This window comes from Acinonyx jubatus, chromosome C1 (assembly GCF_027475565.1).
Source record: "Acinonyx jubatus isolate Ajub_Pintada_27869175 chromosome C1, VMU_Ajub_asm_v1.0, whole genome shotgun sequence".
In the NCBI taxonomy this organism is placed as follows: domain Eukaryota; kingdom Metazoa; phylum Chordata; class Mammalia; order Carnivora; family Felidae; genus Acinonyx; species Acinonyx jubatus.
Window position 1 is genome coordinate 199,948,231 of NC_069381.1, and position 22,721 is coordinate 199,970,951.

At 52.0% G+C, this 22,721-nt stretch overlaps 1 protein-coding gene and 1 pseudogene across 1 annotated transcript; one reads left to right on the plus strand and one right to left on the minus strand.

Annotated features, from left to right (window-relative positions):
• Positions 1-1,090: 1,090 nt before the first annotated feature.
• On the minus strand, positions 1,091-5,020 carry TUBA4A (tubulin alpha 4a). Its single transcript, XM_027050193.2, has 4 exons — positions 4,861-5,020; positions 2,834-3,056; positions 2,372-2,520; positions 1,091-2,135 (listed from the first exon to the last, which is right to left on the minus strand). The coding sequence occupies exons 1-4, from the start codon at positions 4,861-4,863 to the stop codon at positions 1,164-1,166; spliced, it is 1,347 nt and encodes a 448-aa protein (XP_026905994.1). The 5' UTR covers positions 4,864-5,020; the 3' UTR covers positions 1,091-1,163.
• An 11,176-nt stretch (positions 5,021-16,196) lies between these two features.
• On the plus strand, positions 16,197-18,845 carry LOC106970091 (tubulin alpha-8 chain-like; annotated as a pseudogene).
• Positions 18,846-22,721: the final 3,876 nt, after the last annotated feature.

Consider the following 22,721-nt stretch of genomic DNA (forward strand, 5'->3'; position numbering starts at 1 on the left):
GACACCTGAGGAAGCTTTGGGACAACAACATAACAGGTCTCCCGGCCTCAGCCTGGGGGCAAGGGGAGTGGAGGTGGCAGCCTTATGGCCCACAGTTTCTCCCAGATGGTTCTAGCTCACACATGGTTAATGATTAATGAGGCCACTTGGTGTGGCAGTATCCAGCTGCCACTTCCTGTCTACTCTGCTGAGTAAACAGGGGCCCTGCCTTTGCTAGGCTGAACTGTTCCCTAGGGAAGGGCACTGCGTCCCTGAATCACCAGGGAGGGGAAGGCAAGGGCAGGGCTGGCATCTCCTGCTCCTGAGATCGAAGCTTCTTTTCTCCCTCCCCCCATGCTCACCCCCATGTGCTGACGTCGATGTGGGTCCTGGGGTGCCTATTAGCAATGCTGGAATTTTCTCCAGGGCCCTGGCAGGAGGCTCCCCCCAGCTAGCATAGAGGCTGAGGCCAGAAAGAGAGCACAAACAGAGAAGAGATGACCTGACTTTTAATGGCACAGCCCTAGGCCCCAGCAATGCAGCAAGAGAGACACTCAGCTGTGCAAAGCTGCTCGGAGGTGCAGTGACACAACTCAAGGAGATCGCCCTTGTCCCCTCCCATCCCCCAAGCTTATGACTAGGCTCCGTGCCCAGGAATTGTGGGCCAGCCCAGCCCCGCTCCCAAGCCCTCATCACGCACAGAGATGCCCGGGCCAAGCTTCCAGAGTCAGTGAATGCAGAAGCAGCAGGAAGAATAGGGTAGCAGTCTAACTCAAATACAGAAACTGCTGGACTTAAACTTCTAATTGGAAAGGAAGTGAGAACTCGTATCTTTTCAACAGCTTGTGGCTGGACAGACAGGTCCGGGATTCAGTCCTCCTTTCCTCTCTACTCTCCTGGGCGCCCCTGGGATCTTACATCAAGGTCCCTGAGGTCACGTTTCCTGGGCCTGGCAAGGACCCCTTGGCAGATCTCACCTTCAGCCATGGAAGGGAAAGGGGTCATGGGCAGCAAAGAATGAGGGCGGCAGCAGAAGCAGTGAAGCAGTGGCAGCGGCAGCAGCACAGAGAGGAAGGCAGCAGAAGCTCAAGCACTCACAGAGGGGACAAGAAACCGTGCAAGGAGACTGTTTATTTCGAAAGGATTTTGCAATAAACATAGTGAATGGGCTCCAGGCAGCTGTTCTATTCTTCTCCCTCATCCTCGTCCTCATAGGAGTCGATGCCCACCTCCTCGTAATCCTTCTCCAGGGCAGCCATATCCTCCCGGGCCTCAGAGAACTCCCCCTCCTCCATGCCCTCGCCCACGTACCAGTGCACAAAGGCCCTCTTGGCATACATCAGGTCGAACTTGTGGTCCAGGCGGGCCCAGGCCTCGGCGATGGCGGTCGTGTTGCTCAGCATGCACACGGCGCGCTGCACCTTGGCCAGGTCACCCCCGGGCACCACGGTGGGTGGCTGGTAGTTGATACCAACCTTGAAACCCGTGGGGCACCAGTCCACGAACTGAATGCTGCGCTTGGTCTTGATGGCGGCGATGGCGGCGTTGACGTCCTTGGGCACCACGTCTCCGCGATACAGCAGGCAGCAGGCCATGTACTTGCCGTGACGGGGATCGCACTTCACCATCTGGTTGGCAGGCTCGAAGCAGGCATTGGTGATCTCTGCCACGGACAGCTGCTCGTGGTAGGCCTTCTCTGCAGAGATGACCGGCGCATAGGTGGCCAGGGGGAAGTGGATGCGAGGGTAGGGCACCAGGTTGGTCTGGAACTCCGTCAGGTCCACGTTGAGGGCCCCGTCGAAGCGCAGGGAAGCCGTGATGGACGAGACGATCTGGCTGATGAGCCGGTTGAGGTTGGTGTAGGTGGGGCGCTCGATGTCCAGGTTGCGGCGGCAGATGTCATAGATGGCCTCGTTGTCCACCATGAAGGCACAGTCCGAGTGCTCCAGGGTGGTGTGGGTGGTCAGGATGGAGTTGTAGGGCTCCACCACGGCCGTGGACACCTGGGGGGCGGGGTAGATGGAGAACTCCAGCTTGGATTTCTTGCCGTAGTCAACCGAGAGCCGCTCCATCAGGAGTGAGGTGAAGCCTGAGCCGGTGCCCCCTCCGAAGCTGTGGAACACCAGGAAGCCCTGAAGTCCTGTGCACTGGTCAGACTGAAAGGCAGGAAAGAGAAACAGCAATGTAGGTGGGGGAGGGGCCTGAGAAACTCTACCTTCTGGCTCCACAAAAGCCTAAAATCTCTCAGGACTCAGGGCAGAGACCCAGAGTCTGGAACGTGCTCAGGAACACATACAATTAGAGACGACCCCCTGAAATGGATCCTGAAAAAAGACGTTCCTGACCATTAGCATCGTCTGAAAGCTCCCTCCCTTCCATCCCAAATTCTCACCAGCTTGCGGATCCGGTCCAGTACGGGGTCAATGATCTCCTTGCCAATGGTATAGTGACCACGGGCATAGTTGTTGGCGGCATCCTCCTTCCCCGTGATGAGCTGCTCTGGGTGGAAGAGCTGCCGGTATGGGCCATTTCGGATCTCATCTGGAAGGGCACAAACACATCGTTAGGGCACAAACCACAAGGCTGTGCTCAGCAGGGACCTCCCTCCCCCAGCGTGGTAGCTGCGGTCAGATGTATGGAAAAGCTCATCCTTCTGTAAGCCTGTGATACCAGCCTGTGAGAGAAACCCACACCCACCACCCAGCCTGGCCTGCAATCAGCCCGCCTTCTTCAGCTTGAGAGATGGCACAAAGAGTTTGCAGGGCCAGGAAAGCCAGGCCTAGACACCATCTCGCCAGAGAGAAGCTTAGAGTCCCTCTCTGCTCCCCTCAATTCCACCCCATCTTCCTCTCACCAATCACAGTGGGCTCCAGATCCACAAACACTGCCCGTGGCACATGCTTTCCAGCACCGGTTTCACAGAAGAAGGTGGTAAAGGAGTCGTCCCCTCCACCGATGGTCTTATCACTGGGCATCTGCCCATCAGGCTGAATCCCATGTTCCAGGCAGTAGAGCTCCCAACAGGCATTGCCCATCTGGACACCTGCTTGCCCCACATGAACTGAGATGCATTCACGCTGAGGTATAAAGAGAGGGAACACAGCATAAGCCCCACATCTACAGCCCTCACCTCATGAGCTTCTCTCCCACCCTATCACCTACCAGCCAGGATGCTTCGGTTGGCCAAAGTGGACGCCTGGGGCTGGGCAGAGGTGGGAAGAGGCTGGCAGCCTGCCCAGGCTGCCCCACATAGGACTTAACAACTGGAGGCACCCAGTAGGGCAAACCAATCCCTTCAGTCTACTTCCCTGTGAGGACCTTGTCAAGTAAGAGCTGTGGCTCCACATGACCCTGCCACACTCAGAAGACACTCAGGGAGGACAGAGAGGGTAAGTGCACACGAAAAGCGGGCAGATACTGCAATGACTCTGAGACAAGGACAAGCGACTTTTCAGCCATTTTCAGATTTATACTCCCAAAGCTACCTTTCTCAAGAGCCTGAGAAAGGACAGGTTTTCCAAGGCCATGAGTTTATAGCTAGAAGCCCCCCAACTTGACTAATTCTTTGAGGATGAGCAGCTGGAATTTCATATAACCCTCTCCCCCTTTCTTTCCTGTGGGCTGCAGAGGTGTCTCAGCCCTCGAGTCTGGCATCAACTGACCACACTGACCATCAGGGTGTCCTCTCCAACACCTTTAAATCCCATCTGGCTCTGGAGATCAATCCCAGCTGGCTCCTCTCCCCACCTCCACCCCCACACTCTGGGTGTCTTCACCACCTTCACCCATCGCGCAGCCCTCACGGAAATAGCAGAGGGTGCAGATGGCAGGCGCGGGCAAAAAGGGTTGTGGGCACTGGGGCACCGGCTGCCTTAGGCTCATCCCTGCCAGTCTGAAATTAACCCCTAAAGAGCCAAAGTGGTGCGGCACAGGGCCCGCGCAGCCTCCCTTCCCAACACCGAAATGGCGGGGTGACGGTTTCCAAACACCCAGAAAAGGAAGCGGAACCTGCGGTGAGGCCCCAGAGGTAACCCGCCTTGCCCTGCGCAGGGTGAGCGCCATCCTGCACCCCCGGTCCCGCAATCGCCCCCCCCCTTCTAGATTCTTTCCAGTTACATCCCAGCCGAAAGCGAAGATTGGATTTCGGCCCCCGTTCCCGGGCTATAAATACCACCCCCCTACACACACCTCTTTCCCCTCCCCCCAACCTGGCCTGGGCCCGCGCTCTCGCTCAGCGCCAGCTGTCTCTGCCCGTCCGTTCACTGGGCTCGGGCAGGAGAGGGGCCGACTCGCCTCATGAGGCTGAACCCCATTCCTGCCACCCCTCCTGGCTCAGAAGCGGGGTGCTGAGTCACGGGGGGGGGGAGGGCTGTGGGTAGGAGGGATGCACACACAGTCGGAGGAAAAGGGGATGCTGAACCAAGTAATCTGACCCCCTACCACCTTCTTGTGCTAAGCACGTGTTCGCTCAGTTCCGGGGAGCGGGGGTCGCGGTGGGGGGGAGGCCAGGGGCGGAGGGCCGCCCAGGGGGTCTCTCTCATCCGCGGAAAGGACGGGGAGCGGGACTGCGACTCCCCCCAGGAGGGTTAGGGCACAAATGCTTGGTGGAGCAGGAGGCGATTTCCAGAAGGGCTCCTCTCAGCCTCTCGGCTAGCGAAGAATCCCACTCCACTCCACCCCTCTTCCCCAGCCTCCAAAAGTGGACAGCACGACTCGGTCAAAGTCACCAAGACAGTGGGGGTGGGGGAATGCACAAACCCTCGCACCTCCTCGAGCCCCGGAACGCCGGATGGAGGGTCCGGAGCATTCCGGGAGGAAGGGCCCCCAAGGAGGAGAAGGGCAATAAGGGGACTGGCGCGATCCCGGCGGGGCCGCACTCACCATGGTGAGTCCGGGCGGTGGGTCTCACGTAGAGTCCGGGTGACGGGTCTCGGTGAGAACTGCGCTAGCTGCAGTGCCGCACCGCTCTTATAGGCGGGGGGCGGGGCCCGCGCACTGCGCTCACCCACTAGGGCTGTGCGGCCCGGAGGCCACGCCCCCGAAGGGTAGGCGGCCTCGAGGGGTGGGGCCAGGGAGGGTCCCCTCCCCCTTCCCCGTCTTGGTCTCACCTGTCTCGCATGGGCTAGGAGTGGAGACCCGGGCTTTAACCCTTCGCTCCAGGTCTTGAGCCGACACTCTGGGCTCCGGATCTCCGCTGCAGGGACGCAGGGCATGGTGCCAGGGCGCATCTCGCCAGCACCTGAGTCATGCGGGCGCCCATCGCCCAGGTGTCCTGACTTAGGCCGGGTGCTGTACAGGCTGCCCTTGCGAGGTGGCTGCAGCCAGACTTCGCCCGTGTCCTCCCCGCCCCGCCTCCCCGGAGGCTCCGGCCAGTCCCGGGGGAACCCTTTGCAGCTGCACACGGCCTGCTGGTCCTCGGCCTGGACGGCTGGCCTTCGCCAACGCCCGTGGGCGGCCGAGGACCAAGAGCTGCACAGCCTGAGCCCCAGGGTGCGGATCCCTTAGAGTACCCCACGGAGCCAACCCCCGCAGCCTGCCTGCGAGGGCCGACCCCAGGAATCTGCCGCGGCTCGCCGGCTGGCCGCCGGTCTGTGGCCCCGTCATCAGCGCCGTCACTATTAGTGAGCCCTCGCCACCGCCACCTGCCCGCTTCCCTGCGGCCAGAACCGCCGGAGCTCTGGACTGAAGCCTTCAGGACGTGGATTCCTGTCCTGACTGCCCTGTGTGACCTTGGGCACGTGACCTCACCTCACCGAGTCCTTGGCGTATTCATCGGCGAAAAGGAGACGCTGATTCCGCACTGACGGCGTTATTGTGAGGAATCAAAATGCTTGTTGACTCTGAAGAGGAAAATAGAAAATGGAGATTTTGATATCGCGCCTGATTTCGACTTTCCCATCTTCTCCTGTTCCTAGGCCATGGCCAGGATCTGTGACCTGCGTCGTAACGCCTTTAACGCTCAGGCAGAGGCCTCCACGGAAGCTATTCCTTCTTCCCCCATTCCATCCCCATTTCTTGCGGGAATGGGCTTTGCGATCTACTTCTGCTTTCCCTTACACGCCATACATTCTCTAGCTGTCTCCCTTCACTGGGGAAATCATCAGGAAATGTCCCCTGTGCCCATTGGAATGTCCAGAAGGAACCTGCCTCTCAGGCTAGTCGTTTGGAAGAGGTTGACCTGCCTCACCTACCACAGTGTTTCCTTAGGGCCAGAGCTGTCTGACGGGACAGCACAGCAGGATGAAAAACTAGCAATGGCAACTTCCTACCTACAAAATAGCTAATTGGCACCTTACTTAGGAAAAGCATGGAAGGGAACACAGTGAAGTATGACCAGGTCTCTTTTCCCAATAGACTTGCCACCAAGACTCATTCATAAAAGTGAAAAGTGGCAAGGGCATATAGTGAGGCTGCTTTGAGAAACCGGCTCATTGTCTCTACGGAGACCCTTGGTGATTACAGAACGTATGGTCTCCTTCAGACCTTCCCTGACCCTCCTTTTCTCTTGTGCACCCCCACTCCAGCAGAGTGAGTATTGTAAAAGACCTGAGCTCTCTTAGGCAACACCCTAAACTTCTTTGACCTTCACATTCAGGTTCTTCCTTTGTGAAACAGGGATAACAACTTCAGATAGTGAGGACGGACCAGATGAATTTAGGGATGTGTACATACACAGCAAAGTGCAGTGGAAACAGCTGTCTGGATTCTTAGAGCATCTTATTCATTTACTTTAGTGCGCATAGCATATCATGCTGCAGTTATTTGTGTACATGTCTGTCTTCCAGGTTGTAAACTCATTCCAGGTAAGGATTGTATGTTCTTTATTCATCTTTGTGTCCCTGGTTCCTAGGATGTCATGGGGGTAAGCATTTGTTAAATGTGTGTCAGAGGAGTTGCTTCACTTCAGAGATGGGAGTGAAACTAGGGTAGAATTCTTAAGAAGCCAGAAGTTTCAAACTGGCAGTCTGGAGGCCAAGTTCCCTCTCAGAATTGTTTCGTCTGGTCCTCACGGTGTTAATCCGCGTAGCATTCAGAATATGAGAAAAATCAGGAATTGTCTTTGTGTTGGAGCATCCCCAAGACCATCCCCATGTCAGGAGATTTACTAGAAGGATTCACAGGACTCAGGACATCAAGTTGTACTCCCAGCTAAGGTCAATGACAGTGACGTAGGAAGGCTACACAGCTGGATTAGGAGGGGAAAAGACACAAGTGGAATCTGAAGGAACCTATACCCTCTCCCTCCCAGGAGGGCTCACGCAGCATGCTCTTTCTCCAAGATGAAAACAGAGCAACATTTTCCTGCAGTGTTTCTGCCCAAGGAAGCCTGTTAGAGACTCAGCAATCAAGGTTTATGGTGAGGGCTGGTCACAGAGACACCTCTGCTTTGCACGTACCAAAATTCCAGACTCCTAGAAGGAAAGCAGTTGTTCAGTAATCAGCCATGTTCTTTACACACTGTCTAGGCTCAGCGAACCATCCTGATCAGTTCATCATCGACTGGGAGCACTCTAAAGAGCCAAGTTCCCAGACACCAGCCAAAGCCAAGTTTACAAGTTACTTATTTGTTTATTACTTACTTACTTACTGGGGCAGGGAGTGTGCAGAGAGAGAGAGGGAAAGCAAGAATCCCAAGCAGGCTCCTTGCTGATGCAAGGCTCGAACTCATGAACTGTGAAATCATGACCTGATGACCTGAGCCAAAATTGAGAGTAGGAGGCTTAACCCACTGAGCCACTCAGATGCCCCACAAGCAGACCTTGCTAAGGAGCAGTCTCAACCTGCTGTGTTAACTCTTTCTGCACAGTCATATAAAAATCCAGATGTCTAGCTTATCTTGAAAAGAATTGGAAGATCTGGCTGTATCAGGCCTGCATTCCTATATAGCAACTGAGATAGGCAGAATAATAGTCCCCCAAAGATGTCCACATTGTAATACTTGGAACCTGTGACTATATTACCTTATGTAGCAAAGGACTGCAAATGTGATTAAGGTAAAGATCTTGAGATTATTCTAGATTTTCTGGGTGGGCCCAATATAATCACAAAGATCTTAAAAATTTTTTTTTAATGTTTATTCATTTTTGAGAGACAGAGAGAGGCAGAGAATGAGTGGAGGAGGGGCAGAGAGAGAGGAAGAGATAGAATCAGAGGCAGGCTCCAGAACTGAGCTGTCAGCACAGAGCCCCGTGCAGGGCTTGAACTCACAGACTGTGACATCATGACCTGAGCTGAAGTCAGACACTTAACCAACTGAGCCACCCAGACGCCCTGTCACAAAGCTCTTTATAAGTGGAAGACGGGTGGGGGGGGGGGGGTCAGAGTCAGGGAAGGAGAGGTCAGGATCAGAGGTCAAAGTGATGTGATTATTGGCTTTCAAGATGGAAAGAAGCCATGAGTCAAGGAATATGGGCAGCCTCTAGAACAAGGAAAAAGCAAGGAACAGATTCTCCTCTAGAATCTTTAGAAGGAGGGCAACTCTGCCAACACATTTTTATACCTAAATAGGTTCTGGTATTAATTCCAGTGGGGGTGGGGATGGAGAGGGCTTTCCCATACAGCACCAAACAATTCTCAGACACCAGCAGGGTGCCTTAAGAATTCAACTCATTCTGGCACCATCTACCCAGAGATAGCATCAGATTCTACATGTAGAGGGTTTGGTCTTACACGACTGCACCTCCAGCACCCTTGTTGTTAGCTGGGCTTCTGACCCACTGGCTATAAATTAGAGGTTTCCATGAGCTCCTCTTGGGTTCAATTAATTTTCTAGAATGGCTAACAGAGCTCAGAGAGACATTTCACTTACTGTATCATTCGTCTGTTATAAAAGGATATAAATCAGGAATGGCCAAATGAAGGAGATGCATAAGGCAAGGTATGGGGAAAAGACCAGGAGTTTCCATGCCCTTTCCAGGCATGCCACTCTCCCAGGACTTCCATGTGTTCACCAACCCGGAAGCTCTCCAAACCCCATCCCTTTGGATTTGTATGGAGGCTTCATTACATAAGCATGGTTGATGGAATCATTGACCATTGGTGTTTGCACTCAATCTCCAGCCCCTCTCCCCTCTGGGGAGGTGGAAAGGGGACTGAAAGTTCCAACTCTTTAACAAGTGGTTGGATCCCTGGCAACCAGCCCCAAACCTTAGGTGCTTTCCCCAAAGTAGTCTCATTAGCATAGCAAAAGACACCTTTATCCCTCTGAACACTTAAGAAATTCCAAGGGTTTTAGGAGCTGTGAGTCAGGAATCCTAGACAAAGACCAAACATATATGAGGAATATATTTTGGTCATCTGAATAACCAAATATATATTTTTATAAATCACAATATTGCAATCCCCATAAGACCTATTTTGGACTTCTGATCTCCAGAACTGTAAGATAATACATTTGTATTATGTTAAGCTACTAAGTTTGTAGCAATTTGTTACAACAGCAGTAGGAAACAAGTAGGGCAACAAATGGAGCTGGGCGGGGCCACCTTCTTAGGATGGACAGCAAGCTGCTTCAAATCACCCAGTCCACCGTTTACCATCATATGCTCAACTGTAACATATTTATGTTACCCTGGCTCTTGTAGCAAGGAGTTTACAACCCCTGAGTAGGCCTTCTGGCTGGGAAAATGGAGAAGACAAGGCTGCCGGGAGAAATGTCCAAGGCATGTTAGTGGAATATAGATTCTGCTTCTGACTCTGTGTGTGTGTGTGAGTGTGTGTGTACACATTCATGCACGTGTGCACATGACTGTGAGTGTGTACGTATCTCCTGAATTAGGGCCATAATGTCTGGGTGGGTGTACAGGTAATCCGTATTACTAGATTGAAAATTTAGACATTCACATACATGTACAGAATCCAACAGATGATACCAGGCACTTCATTTTTCCAGTTGAATCACCGCTTTGTCCATCTACCCTACAAAGGTGTCCAGCAGGCCACTCTCTCTTTGGATCTCTCTTCCTCTTCCCTTGCCCATTGTTAGGCCCATCTTTTCTAACCCCTTCCCAGAGTCTCACCTCCATCTTGGAGCAGTGCAGCAAGGTCCTCAAAGTTTAAAATATCTCTGCCAATTCCATCTGGAAAAGATGGAACTGAGCCTTAGTGCACATCCTTCCATTTTCTTCACACTGGAGCATCTATTGGCTGCCCACAGCACAATCTTTCCAAAGGGAATATCTCCATGTCTTCTCTCCTTTTCACTGTCCACTGGTTCACGTGCTTTACTGAGATGTTCTTGCCAAAATCCCTAGTAACTTCCAACTGACCAAAGCCAAAGGTCATGTTTCTACATCTTTCTCAGCCTCTCACCAGCGTTCAAGACCGTCGATCCTTCCTTTCTCCTTGAAGCACTTTCTTCTTGGCTTCAGTGACGTGCCCCTCTCCTGGTTTTTCCCTGGCCTGTCCTTGATGGCCTCTGATGGCTTACCCCTAATGGGTGTTTCCACAGCTCAGTCCCAGGCTGTCTCTTTTCTTCATTTGTTTTTCTTCCTGAAGGAGCAATTATTGAAGGTAGATGATGAGTATATGGGCTTTTATTATATTATCTCAACTTTCAGGTGTATTCGGGTGTCCTTAATAAAAAGTTACTGTAACATTTTAAGGCTATTGAAAAAGGAATAGAACTAGAGTATATACATTCCCAAACCATAGAGAAAGAATAGAATAGAAAGAAATACCACCCATGAGCTGATAATTCTCAAATTTATGCATTCATTTCAGACTCTGAATTTCAGACTCAGGTGCTTATTTTATTTATTTATTTATTTATTTATTTATTTATTTATTTATTACATTACCACTTGAAAGCCTGTTAGACATCTCCAATGTAACTTACGTTGAATTTCAGACTCAGGTGCTTATTTGTTTTATTTTATTTTATTTTATTTTTTACATTATCACTTGAAAGCCTGTTAGACATCTCCAACGGAACACATTCAAAGTAGAACTCTCGATGTCCTACCCTCACCCTGCTCCCTGCCAAACCTGCTTCTGTCCTAGGTTTTCAAGTCTTCTACCCACATGCTTAAGTTAAAAACCTAAATACTTGTTGAAGAAATTAAGATAGGGATTGCTTCTCATTTTATAAGTCAGATACCTTAGTATAATTACAAATCTCAGTCTCTTCAGTCTGTTGTACCTAAGACCCTTTTCCCCGGCCTACCTTTAGGATAGTTTTCTTTCCAGAGTTGGTGACACTTATGTTGACTCTTGAGATGCCCAACTTTGAAAGCCAGTTGGGAAGTTGAAGTGCTCGACAAGAGAATTTGGGGCCCAGTGGGCGCTCTGGGCCCCAAATCCCTCCTTCTGGATAATAATTCCTGAGGTCTATGGCTTCATGGATCAACCCAGAGTAGGCAGAGCTTGCTTACATTTGCAGTGTTGGCTGGCTGCGTCTTCTCTCTGGGGATCTTGGCCTCTTAATTCCAGGTGGCAGAGAGAAGACTGCAGTCCACAGCCAAAACCAGAGTTAGCTATCTTGATATTGTGTCACTCCCTGGCATACGGTGGTGAGAAAGACTCTGAAAAAGCCCCCACCTCAAAATAACTCCCCCACCGTTTGCCACAGTGACTGAAATTTCACACTGGCAACTGCTTCGTGGATAAAGTTGCAAGATAAAATTCTTTAATTCGCGAAATCTGGCATTCCTATTCTTGGCCAAGGTTGCTAATTGAAAGAATGACTGCAGAAACACAATGTGGTTTCCAGGCAGCATTAGAGTCCATTTGAGGTTAGTGGTCATACATTTGAAGTCTGGTTCTGGGTTTTTCTGCAGCCACTGTTTAGCTGGGTCAGTACAGGCACAGAGTTGGTGAAGAACCAGGGTTGTGGTTTAGTCCAAAGAGGATGCTGAAGCTGGGGGAGGTAAGGGAGCGCTCCTGACTAACTGTGGAATTTAAGATGGAAAGGAAGGCAATAAAGACACAGGAGGGGGATGAGGGACAGTGGAAACTCTGCCTTGTGGAAAGGGAAGAAGCATTGAGCCTGAGTCACAGATGAATTTTAATTCCACCACTAATTAACCCCCATGTGACCTTGGGCAAGAGGGAAGAGGCTTTGATTTCCTTTTCTTCATCAGGGGAATGGGGGCCCTGCCTCCCTTACCTCATAGAGCTGTGGAGGGACTCAAAGGAGATAAGGGGTGAAGCTACCTTAAGAGCCACAAAGCAGCATACAAAGGTGAGAGATTAGCATGTGTATTTCGTAAGTTCTGCCTGAGGCCATAGGGAGACTCCAGGGGGGGAAATGAGGCCAGGCAAGGCCTGCAGCAACTTGTCTGGAATAGGAAGAGAGCCTGACAAGTAGCCCTGAGCCCCCGCTCCTCCTTTTGCTTTCCCTGGGGAGAACAACAGCATTTCTAGACTAAGCACTTAAGAAAGTTTGTCTTGTTTCATCCTTACAACACTACCTCTCCCCATTCTACAGATGGGAAAACTGAGGTGGAAGAAGATGTTAAATGCTAGAGATGGCCCTAAGACTGAGCTCTCCTTCCCTATGTCCTAAAACATTCCAAGTTTCCACCAGAAGGCCCTGAGGCTTGATCTCTGGCCCTAGGACTCATTATTTCTGGTTCAGTGCACTCTTTTTAGCCCCACCCACATTCCACTTCCTGCCTTCACCCACCCCAGGGGTGGCAGTGCTGCTAGAGCTCAGGGGGGTTGATTTCCTTATCCTCTCCCACCTGTGCCAGCCGGCTGAGCCACCAGGAAATGGGATTGTGTGACTGAGCAGCAGACACTGTGTACCCAGGGGCCTGGGTACCTGTGTGGGGTGACCAGCTGAACCCCTCCTCTGCTCACCCCCTCACCTTGCTGCCCTGTTTGAGCCCATGCCCAGCGCTTGGTAACCAAGTCAACGGACCTGCCCCCCTGGGGCCATTTGTAACATACCCCCTGAGAGCCGACCAGAGACCATAAAGAAGCCGATGGGTCTGGCGGTGGATCTCTCACAGACCCACATCTGCTTCCCATCAAGCAGCAGACAGACAGACAACCCTAGCCAGCCCCCAGCCAGGCAGCATGGTGAGCAGGGGTAGGGGGCTGGGCATGCAAGTGAGGGTCCTAGTGGACCCAGGTGGGTGATGTGAGGTTCCCTTGGGAGTCTAAGTGTTTGCCTGGCCACAGTGTGGGGGCAGGTGAGGTGGAGAGAGGGAAAGAGACTTCCAGGTGTGAGTGTGGTCCCCCAGGTGTGTCGGTATGTGAGAGCACATGAAGGGTGGAGGACATGTCTCTAAGCCTCTCTTCAGGAGCTGGGCTGCTGCGGGGCTCCAAATTTAGGGGTAGGGAGTGTGGGGTAAGCAAGACTGGAGCAGAAAGTGTAGGCACTTTTCCAGAAACCTGAAGCATCACAGCAGATTCACTGTTGGCCTCTAATCCCACCTCGCAGCTCTTGGGACACATCCTCATGGCCCTGTTCATCTGATGCATCTGACCTGACCCCTCATTTCAGTAGAGAGAGTGAGGAGGAGGGGGGAAAGGGAGGGTGCTCCCACTTACGGAGAGCTGGCTGTACATGGGGCTTATTTGATATCTTTTGCCAGGGTCCCCAGCAGGAAGGGTAGAAGAAGAGTTAAGAGCATGGTTGGAGCCAAACTGTCCCCACTCTGAATGTTAGGGGTTTTGCTCATGACCTAGAGCTAGTCGCTTAACCTCCCCGAGAGTCAGTTTCCTTATGCGCAAAATGGCATAAAGATAGTACCTACCTACAGCGGTTGTTGTGCAAATTAAATGAGATAGTGTATGTTGAGCGCTTAGCACAGTGCCTGGCGCATAATTAATGCTTAGCGTAGGGGGACTAAATGACATAATGAAAAGGCTGCCGAGTAAGAGGTCGTACTATTTTTACATTCAAGGAAAGGGCTTAGAGCAGCTGAAGAGAAGTAACTTGTCTTAGCTCATAGAGGGAAGGGGGTTTGATGCAAAGTCTATGGGATTCCAGGGATTGAGTTCTTTGTCCCAAACCTGTTGCCCCACAGTAAGGGGCGTTGTTCCCAGCATCTCAAGTAAAGGTCAGAGTTGCCTTGCGTGGGCCAGCAGTCAAGGGAGCCAAGACGGTGTCTGACTTTGTAGACAGCCTGGGCAGGCTCAAAGTTGCAGCAGCCGGTGCTGGCCTTGCCAGGAGATTGGTAAACCCTGTCAGCACCTCCTCCTGGATATGCGGATTTCTGTGAGTCCTGTGTCCCTAAATCCTTACATCCCAGCTTAATTCATTACCTTCTCTTACTAGACAGCAGGGATTGGAGGATGGGAGTTGGTAGGGGACCCAACATGTATGGCGCCCCCCACCCCTGTATGTGTCATGCAGTGAGCCAGCGACTTGTACGCTCATTCTTTCATTTAATCCCCATAGTAATTCTAGGAGGGGGCTCTTATTACTGTCCCAATTCATGAGATAGGGGGACACCCACAGAGAGGTGAAGCTTCTTGCTCAAGGCAAGTAGAGAAGTAGTGATGATGTTTGGATTAATCCCAGTCATCTTAAAAATCATCAAAAGTTAAATCATATTAAAAAGTCAGAGAACGGGCACCTGGGTGGCTCAGTCGGTTAAATGTCCGACTTCGGCTCAGGTCATGATCTCATAGTTTGTGAATTCGAGCCCCGCGTCAGGCTCTGTGCTGACGGCTCAGCGCCTGGAGTCTGCTTCAGATTCCGTGTCTCCCTCTCTCTCTGCCCCCCCCCCCCCGCTCACGCTGTCTCTCTCTCTCAAAAATGATTTTTTTAAAAAGTCAGAGAAGTATTAAATTTATGGATAAAGCATCCTCCTTAAAAATTATGAAATATTCCAGATACTCAGGAAGGCAGAAAAAATAATAAATACCTGTAACCCAGCCTAAGAAATAGAATCTCTCTCCAAACTGCATTCACCTCCCTCTTCTACCAGAGAGAACCATTATTCCAAATTTAGTGTTAATATTTCCTCTTGCTTTCTTTATTTTTGTAATACACACACACTACGAGAATATACAGCAAAGTGTACATTTATCTGTAAATGATGCACGGTATTGTTTTACGCATTAAAGGTTTTTATCAATAGTATCCGCTTGTATGATTCTTCCTTACTTTGCTTTTCTTTTCTGGTAAGAAATTTTTTGATAAGATTCTTTCTCCAAATTTTTCTCCAAAAGAGATGTGGCACATTAGGCTTCTACCAACAGTTTAAGGGTTCCCATTTCTCCACATCCTCCACATGGTTTGGCCTTAAAGCTTGGGTGAATCTGATGGATGTGCTCATTTTGTTTTTTGTTTTTTGGTTTTTTTTTTTTTTACAGAGAGAGACAGAGCATGAACGGGGGAGGGTCAGAGAGAGAGGGAGACACAGAATCCGAAACAGGCTCCAGGCTCCGAGCCGTCAGCACAGAGCCTGACGCGGGGCTCGAACTCACGGACCACAAGATCATGACCTGAGCCGAAGTCGGCCGCCCAACCAACTGAGCCACCCAGGCACCCCCTCATTTTGTTTTTAAGGCCTGTGGTAATTACTCCTCAAGCAGAGCATGAAGGTATACTCTGGTATCCCACCTGCCACACTGTTATGTATCTGTTAGTGTATGAAACTCTCCCTTCCCTGGACAGTGGGCTACTGAGGGCCAGTGTATTAGATGCCATGCGTCTCCAGTGTCAGCCCACCGTCAGGAACATACTAGAGGCTCAAATGTTTGATGGAGTGAGAGGGTCAAACCTTCTTGATTCTCATGAGGCTCCCCAGGAAGGGCAGTGACCTTTGGGATTTCTGGGACCAAGCACCTTATCCCAGTCCTGCTTTGGGGGCCAAGAGTTCTTTGACCACCAGCCTAGAATCATGTGGGAAAGACCTTTTCCCCAGCCCCACTCCACTCCAGAACTGCGCACACCCAAGAGAGGAAAGGACAGCACACCCCCTTCCGTTTCAGGACCACTTTTCCCTTCCTTGCTGGCCTTTCTAGCTGTAACACGATTCTAGAGTTCTTCCTGCTTTCAACACCTCCCCCTGGCCTCTGATCCCTGAAACCTCTGATCTTGTTTCTCTCACCAAGGGTCCTTAATTTCTTTCTGAACATGGGTGGATTGACTATCATGCTTTGCCAGACTCATCTGACCCCCCTCAACACTCCTCACGATGCTTAGTCACTGAGCAAGAAAGACTATATAATCTTGGAACTGCCCACATCTGCTTCCTTTGTGGGTTTTGGCCCCCAGCCCCCTGAGCCACTGCCTGTTGATCCTCAAAGCCATCAGTAAAGGCTTAGACACGGGAGGTGGGGCAAGGAGAGCAGAGTCCAGGAACCTTTGTTCTCAGCGAGAGAACCACTCAAGAAAGGATTGCAGGTGGGAACTGTATCCAGGCATGGCAGGTTTCTCTCTGCTAAGAGTGTTCTCTGCCCTTTGCCCGTTCAGCGTGAGTGCATTTCAGTCCATGTGGGGGCAGGCTGGTGTGCAGATTGGCAATGCCTGCTGGGAGCTCTACTGCCTGGAGCATGGGATCCAACCAGATGGGCAGACGCCCAGTGACAAGACCATCGGTGGAGGGGCTGACTCCTTCAACGCCTTCTTTAGTGAAACTGGGGCTGGAAAGCACGTGTCCCAGGGAAGTGTTCGTGGATCTGGAGCCCACTGTGATTGGTGAGTGATGATCAGTCCCTGCCACATATGTCACCTTGTCCTGGGTACCACAGCGAGTCCTCCGAAACTGGAGCACTAGAATTTGTAGTTCCCAGCTGCAGCAGCCAATTAAACTACAGATCTGCTGCCACTCAGCTCCAGAGTCTCAAGGTCGCTCCACATCCCTCACATCCCTTTCCTTTTTATTGAAGAATACTAAAAGTCAAGGGCAATAGCAGCAGCCTGAATGGGGCTCCTCTAGGGTAGGCCTTGGGGCCTAGTGACCCGGCCCCTTCTGGGAACTTTGGGGAGCCAGGCTGCAAGGGAAGGAGGGGTGTCTAAAACTCTGCCCATTACAGACGAGGTTCAGATGGGCACATACCGCCAGCTCTTCCATCCAGAGCAGCTCATCACCAGCAAGGAAGACGCTGCCAATAGCTAGGCCCGAGGTCGCTAACATCACTGGAAAAGAGCTCATTGACCTGGTACCCGACCGAATTCGGAAGCCAGTGAGTGAAGGGCTTAGGGCTGGATTTCTGTAGTGAAGGGATCTGAACACCAGACAGGAAGAGGAGCTTCAGCCCTTGAGAGAGCTTCCTCCATGAGTTTTAAAGATGCAGGATCAGGACCAGTGAGGAGGGGCATTCCATTCTGATCAGGGGAAACAGGGTGTAGGCTCCAGACTAAAGCCAGATGTCCTCTTTACCTCCTATGGCAACTGGTCCAGGCTGGGCAGAGTGGCCACCAAAGGCAAACATGTCCACGGGCTGCCTGGCCAAGCTATGGAGGTCCACGGGCATTCCCAGAATATCACCTTGTATGGCAGGGATGTGGGCAGAAGGCCCTGTGAAAAACAGGGATCCAAATATTCCTGGCCTAAGGCTCTGAGAATGACTTTGGCCTCCACTGAGGATGGGGATCAGGTTCCTAGATTATTGATCTCAGTAAGGAAGCCCTCCAGAAACATGTGAAATTAAATCAGGGGTAAATAGGTATGAAGTTGGGCGGGGTTGGCAAGTTATGATCACAAAAGTGACTATGTCATGAGATTCAAGAGAGCTGTGTGCAGGCACCTCAGGAGGTTGTAGAAAGGAAGAAGAACAAGAGAGAGGGGGGGCCCTCCCTATGAGGATCTATTTTGTGCATTTGGAAAAGTCTTCCAAGGATTTAATGCATTTTGGGGGGGAATTTGAAACAGCATGACTTGGCTCTTTCCTTTCCATCAGCTTCCTGGCCCACATTTCTCTTCCCCTTCCCCTTTCAGTCTGACCAGTGCACAGGACTTCAGGGCTTCCTGGTGTTCCACAGCTTCGGACGGGGCACCGGCTCAGGCTTCACCTCACTCCTGATGGAGCGGCTCTCGGTTGACTACGGCAAGAAATCCAAGCTGGAGTTCTCCATCTACCCCGCCCCCCAGGTGTCCACGGCCGTGGTGGAGCCCTACAACTCCATCCTGACCACCCACACCACCCTGGAGCACTCGGACTGTGCCTTCATGGTGGACAACGAGGCCATCTATGACATCTGCCGCCGCAACCTGGACATCGAGCGCCCCACCTACACCAACCTCAACCGGCTCATCAGCCAGATCGTCTCGTCCATCACGGCTTCCCTGCGCTTCGACGGGGCCCTCAACGTGGACCTGACGGAGTTCCAGACCAACCTGGTGCCCTACCCTCGCATCCACTTCCCCCTGGCCACCTATGCGCCGGTCATCTCTGCAGAGAAGGCCTACCACGAGCAGCTGTCCGTGGCAGAGATCACCAATGCCTGCTTCGAGCCTGCCAACCAGATGGTGAAGTGCGATCCCCGTCACGGCAAGTACATGGCCTGCTGCCTGCTGTACCGCGGAGACGTGGTGCCCAAGGACGTCAACGCCGCCATCGCCGCCATCAAGACCAAGCGCAGCATTCAGTTCGTGGACTGGTGCCCCACGGGTTTCAAGGTTGGTATCAACTACCAGCCACCCACCGTGGTGCCCGGGGGTGACCTGGCCAAGGTGCAGCGCGCCGTGTGCATGCTGAGCAACACGACCGCCATCGCCGAGGCCTGGGCCCGCCTGGACCACAAGTTCGACCTGATGTATGCCAAGAGGGCCTTTGTGCACTGGTACGTGGGCGAGGGCATGGAGGAGGGGGAGTTCTCTGAGGCCCGGGAGGATATGGCTGCCCTGGAGAAGGATTACGAGGAGGTGGGCATGATAGTGTTGAAGGGGAGGGAGGGGAAGAGGGGCATGAATACTAGGGGATTCCTGTGTGTCTGCCGTAATTAAAGGACCGTGGGCTTACTGTCGCACAAGGGTCTTTTTTCTCTCGGGGAAAAAAGAGAGAGGTAAGAAGGCTGGGATCTCTGCCTGGGTTCCCCAGAAAGCAGACCTGGTTCCAGATTTTAATAAAGAGGCAATTCTAGGAAGCAGATTGAGGGCCAAGGAAAGTAAAGCAGAGAAGGAGGCAGAATTCATCCTAGAGAAGATGCAGCCGAATAAATGGCATCTCAGAATCATTCCTTGGGTGGGTGGGGGGGGGGCAGGAGAGGGGGTGTGGGTGGGGAAATTCATGCACCAGCTCCCTTCCTCCATTGGTCAAGCCTTCACCCCATCAAGCATGAACTCCCCTGCACTTGTGAGGTTGCACACACTTGGTCTGTAGCATCACCAGGGAAACCCTGGTCAGGAGGTAATTGAAGTTGGTCCCAGGCACACAGGGCTGCAACCAGAGCCTGGTGAGACCAGGAGGGTCCGAAGTGGTGACTTAGAGGAGTCTGACACAGCTGGGGCTCACTAGGCCTCCCTGCATATCGAAGGTTTGTCTCTTTCAGGCAGGAGGTTTGGGCCCAGAAGATCCAGAAGGTGGCATTAAGGCCGAACAGTGGCATGGTGGCAGCAACAGTGGGGAAATGTGTGTGTGTGTGTGTGTGTGTGTGGGCGGGGGGCGGAGGGGCTGACCTCCCTGTAATCTCCGTCAATACTCACCACTTTTTGATAATGACAAGTGACCTTTATTTCAATCCCATGCCTCGTGCTAGGCAAGCCCGCACTTCCAACCAGATGGCTGGCTGTAAAATCTTTATATATGGATTTTCTGTAGCCTCTGCTGGGCTAGAGAAATGATTGAACCATTGGAGGGATTGAAACTAGGGCAATCCCCACCCCCCATCCCCACCCCCACCCCCAAGAGATTCACTGCTTAGCATTGCCCTCAGCTCTGTCCTTCCTGCAGCCTCCCTTTCCCAGGATTGGATGCTGGGAAGGCAACTGAAAGATCAGTAGCCCCAGGAAACTGCTAGCAATCCTAGGGCTGGAGGAGCCAAGGGATGAGATGATGGTGTCAGAGCCTTGGAGCTGGGATGCCAGGTGGGAGCTAGAGCCATGGCAGGGCTGCCCAGAGGTGGCAGGAGGGACCAAGGAGGGAGGGACATTTGGACCAGAGCCATGGAGGAGACACAACCACTGCCTGGGGTGCCCCCTGATTTAGAGAGAGGGGGAGAAATACCCTGGCTTCTCCTTCCTCCCGCCCTCAATTTCTGGCTAGAAATCTCCCCCTGTCTGAAACTAGACAGGAGCTAGTTGGCAAGGGGGGCCTGGGTCCAAGGGGGTGCAGCCTGTGAGGTACAGAGGAGGGCCGGGAAGGTGGGGGAAGTACATTTCAGAGAAAACAGGCAAACCATGCCCATACCCACCCCAGGTCCGGCATTCAGGGCCTGTGGTGGATTAAAATGGAGTGACTCCTGGCACCCCTCACCTGTCCTTGTCACTCTTGTCCCGATGACTACTCTGTAGTGAGTGGAGGATGGAGTGAAAGCAACAGGGTGGGGAGGAGTTTAGAGAAGCCAAGGGGCATGCCCAGGGCAGCAGTGTTTTCCTTCCATTTTGCGATGATTTGCCCAGGGAGAGCATGTATTCTCAATTCCTCTCTGAGGATTTAAGCATATAGGGGCAGCTCTGTCCTAGGAAGAAAGAGGCCTAAAGGTGTGTGTGTGTGTGTGTGTGTGTGTGTGTGTGTGTGTGTGTATGTGTGTGTTAGTCTTGGTGGGAGTAATTTAATTCAGTGGGAGCACTTAGAAGCCCATTTTGGCTGAGTAGCTCAGCTATACCCTCAAATCCACTTTCTTTTTCTTTTTCTTTTTCTTTAAGGCCACTTTTTTCCCTAAAAGGGCTGACTTCAAATCTCTACCTGACTCCCGTGTCTTTCCTTCTCTCAGCTGGTTTCAAACCTGGGAAGAGAAGAGGTTATTTCGGGAGCCCTTCAAATCCCAAGAAACATTTGTCATTTATCGAGCATCTACTATGTACCAGGCCCCGTACCCATATTACCTTGTTTAATACTGAGGTAAATACAGTTATATACACTGGACTGGATGCTTCATGAGAACAAGGCTTGTTCTATTCTCAGCACCCAGAATATTTCTGGGTGAACATATTAGGTGACATATGTGTTGAATTGACTTGCTAAGTGAATGTCTGTTTTACAGATGTGGAGACTAAGGCTCAGAGAGGTTATGGGACCTGCCCGAGGGTACTCAGCTGTAAATGGAGGAGTTGGGATTCGAATCCAGGTCAGCCTGGACAGAAGCTTATGCTGCTGTCCTCTCCTTCCTCGGGTGCCCTCCCCACTCCTCTCCACAGGAGTTCCAGGCACCTCCCCAGAAGCCACCTCTTCTGGGCCTGCCAGGCCTCTAATGCCCAGACAGTGACTCAGGCACCTCAAAGGCAAGGAGAGGGTGACGCTTGACACTCCCTTGCCCAGGCGCTGTGGTGGAGGGCATGGAGGGGGGAGCGGCAGAGACACAGCTTCTGGGACTGAACAAGGGCAGAAGCAACTTCGGAGCCAGGTTTGGGGGCTGTCGGTGCCATCTGGAAAGGGCCCCTGCTTCCAACATTTCGTAGGGTGTGAGGTGAGGGCTTGGGAGAAGCCAGAAGGATGTGAGGTGTTCACCAGCCAGGATTGCTGGGCATCCAGAGAAGGGGCCAGGCGCCCTTCTTGTCTGCTGTAGCAGCCCGCCCGCCCTGGGCAGCTGTGTGGCCGTCTCCTCTCAAACCCTGCAAGGCCTCCCAGCTAGTAACTCTGCTGGCAGGCACCGGCAGGCCTAGGTTGGACTGGGCGTGGGTGCGGGGAGGTGGCAACCCAGACCTCCATGGGGCAGCTGGGAGCGCCACCCAGGCTCCTGGGGACTCCCTCAGTACAGGGAATGCTTTCATCCCTGATGCTTCTAAAGGCAGGGTGCAATTACCTCCTGCAGGCAGACACAAAGACAGATTCCCAACTTGGATTCCACCCAACGCATTTATTCCTTCATCTCTGGTGTGTCAGGAATATGCCTGCCTCCAAAGCTGCTTTCTCACCATCCCCTCCTTTTGGAACGCCACCTCCCCCTGCTTGTCTCTGTGTTGCCATTCCTTCCAGCTTAGGTCACGGTCACCCAGAACCAGCCAGCCCTGGGAAGCTCCCCCTTCTCTAGATTCTCCCAGCACCTACTGTCTGTCTCTATCACTCATCTGGCACTTGGCATGGACTGCCTTGTATGGTGGCACCCAGCTTCTTGCCAATATCCTACTTCTCCTAGATTAAAAAAAAATATGTGTATATTTGAACGGTTATTATGTGACCATGCTTCTAAATTGAAAAGGTTCAAAAAAGATTTACAAACAGCAACAATAGGGGCACCTGGGTGGCCCCTCCCCTGCTCGTGCTCTCTCTCTCTCTCCCTCAAGAATAAACATTAAAAAATAATAATCAACCAAACAAACAGCAAGAATAAGTCTCTAAGTGGAAATAAGTCCTCTTCTTTTGTCCCTCTTGACAGCCTCCGCTATTAACTTTTTTGTTAGTGTTTCCTTCCAGAGACATCTACATATATATATATATATATATATATTGTTTTTCATGTTTATTTATTTCTGAGAGAGAGAGTCAGAGTGAGTGGGGGAGGGCAGAGAGAGAGGGAGACACAGAATCTGAAGCAGGCTCCAGGCTCCGAGCTATGCAAGGCTTGAACCCACGAACCATGAGGTCATGACTTGGCCAAAGTCGGACACTCAAAGGATTGAGCCACCCAGTCACCCCTATTAATGTGTATATAGTAGCCCCCCTTTATCCATGGGGGACATGCTTAAGACCCCAACGGATGCCTGAAACCATGGATAGTACCAGACCCCATATATATT

Coding starts and splice junctions, on each gene's coding strand:
- TUBA4A (XM_027050193.2), bottom strand. Junction 2,521..2,833: donor TCTGGAGCCCACTGTGATTG/GTGAGAGGAAGA, acceptor GTGCCCTTCCAG/ATGAGATCCGAAATGGCCCA. Junction 2,136..2,371: donor TGGACCGGATCCGCAAGCTG/GTGAGAATTTGG, acceptor CCTGCCTTTCAG/TCTGACCAGTGCACAGGACT.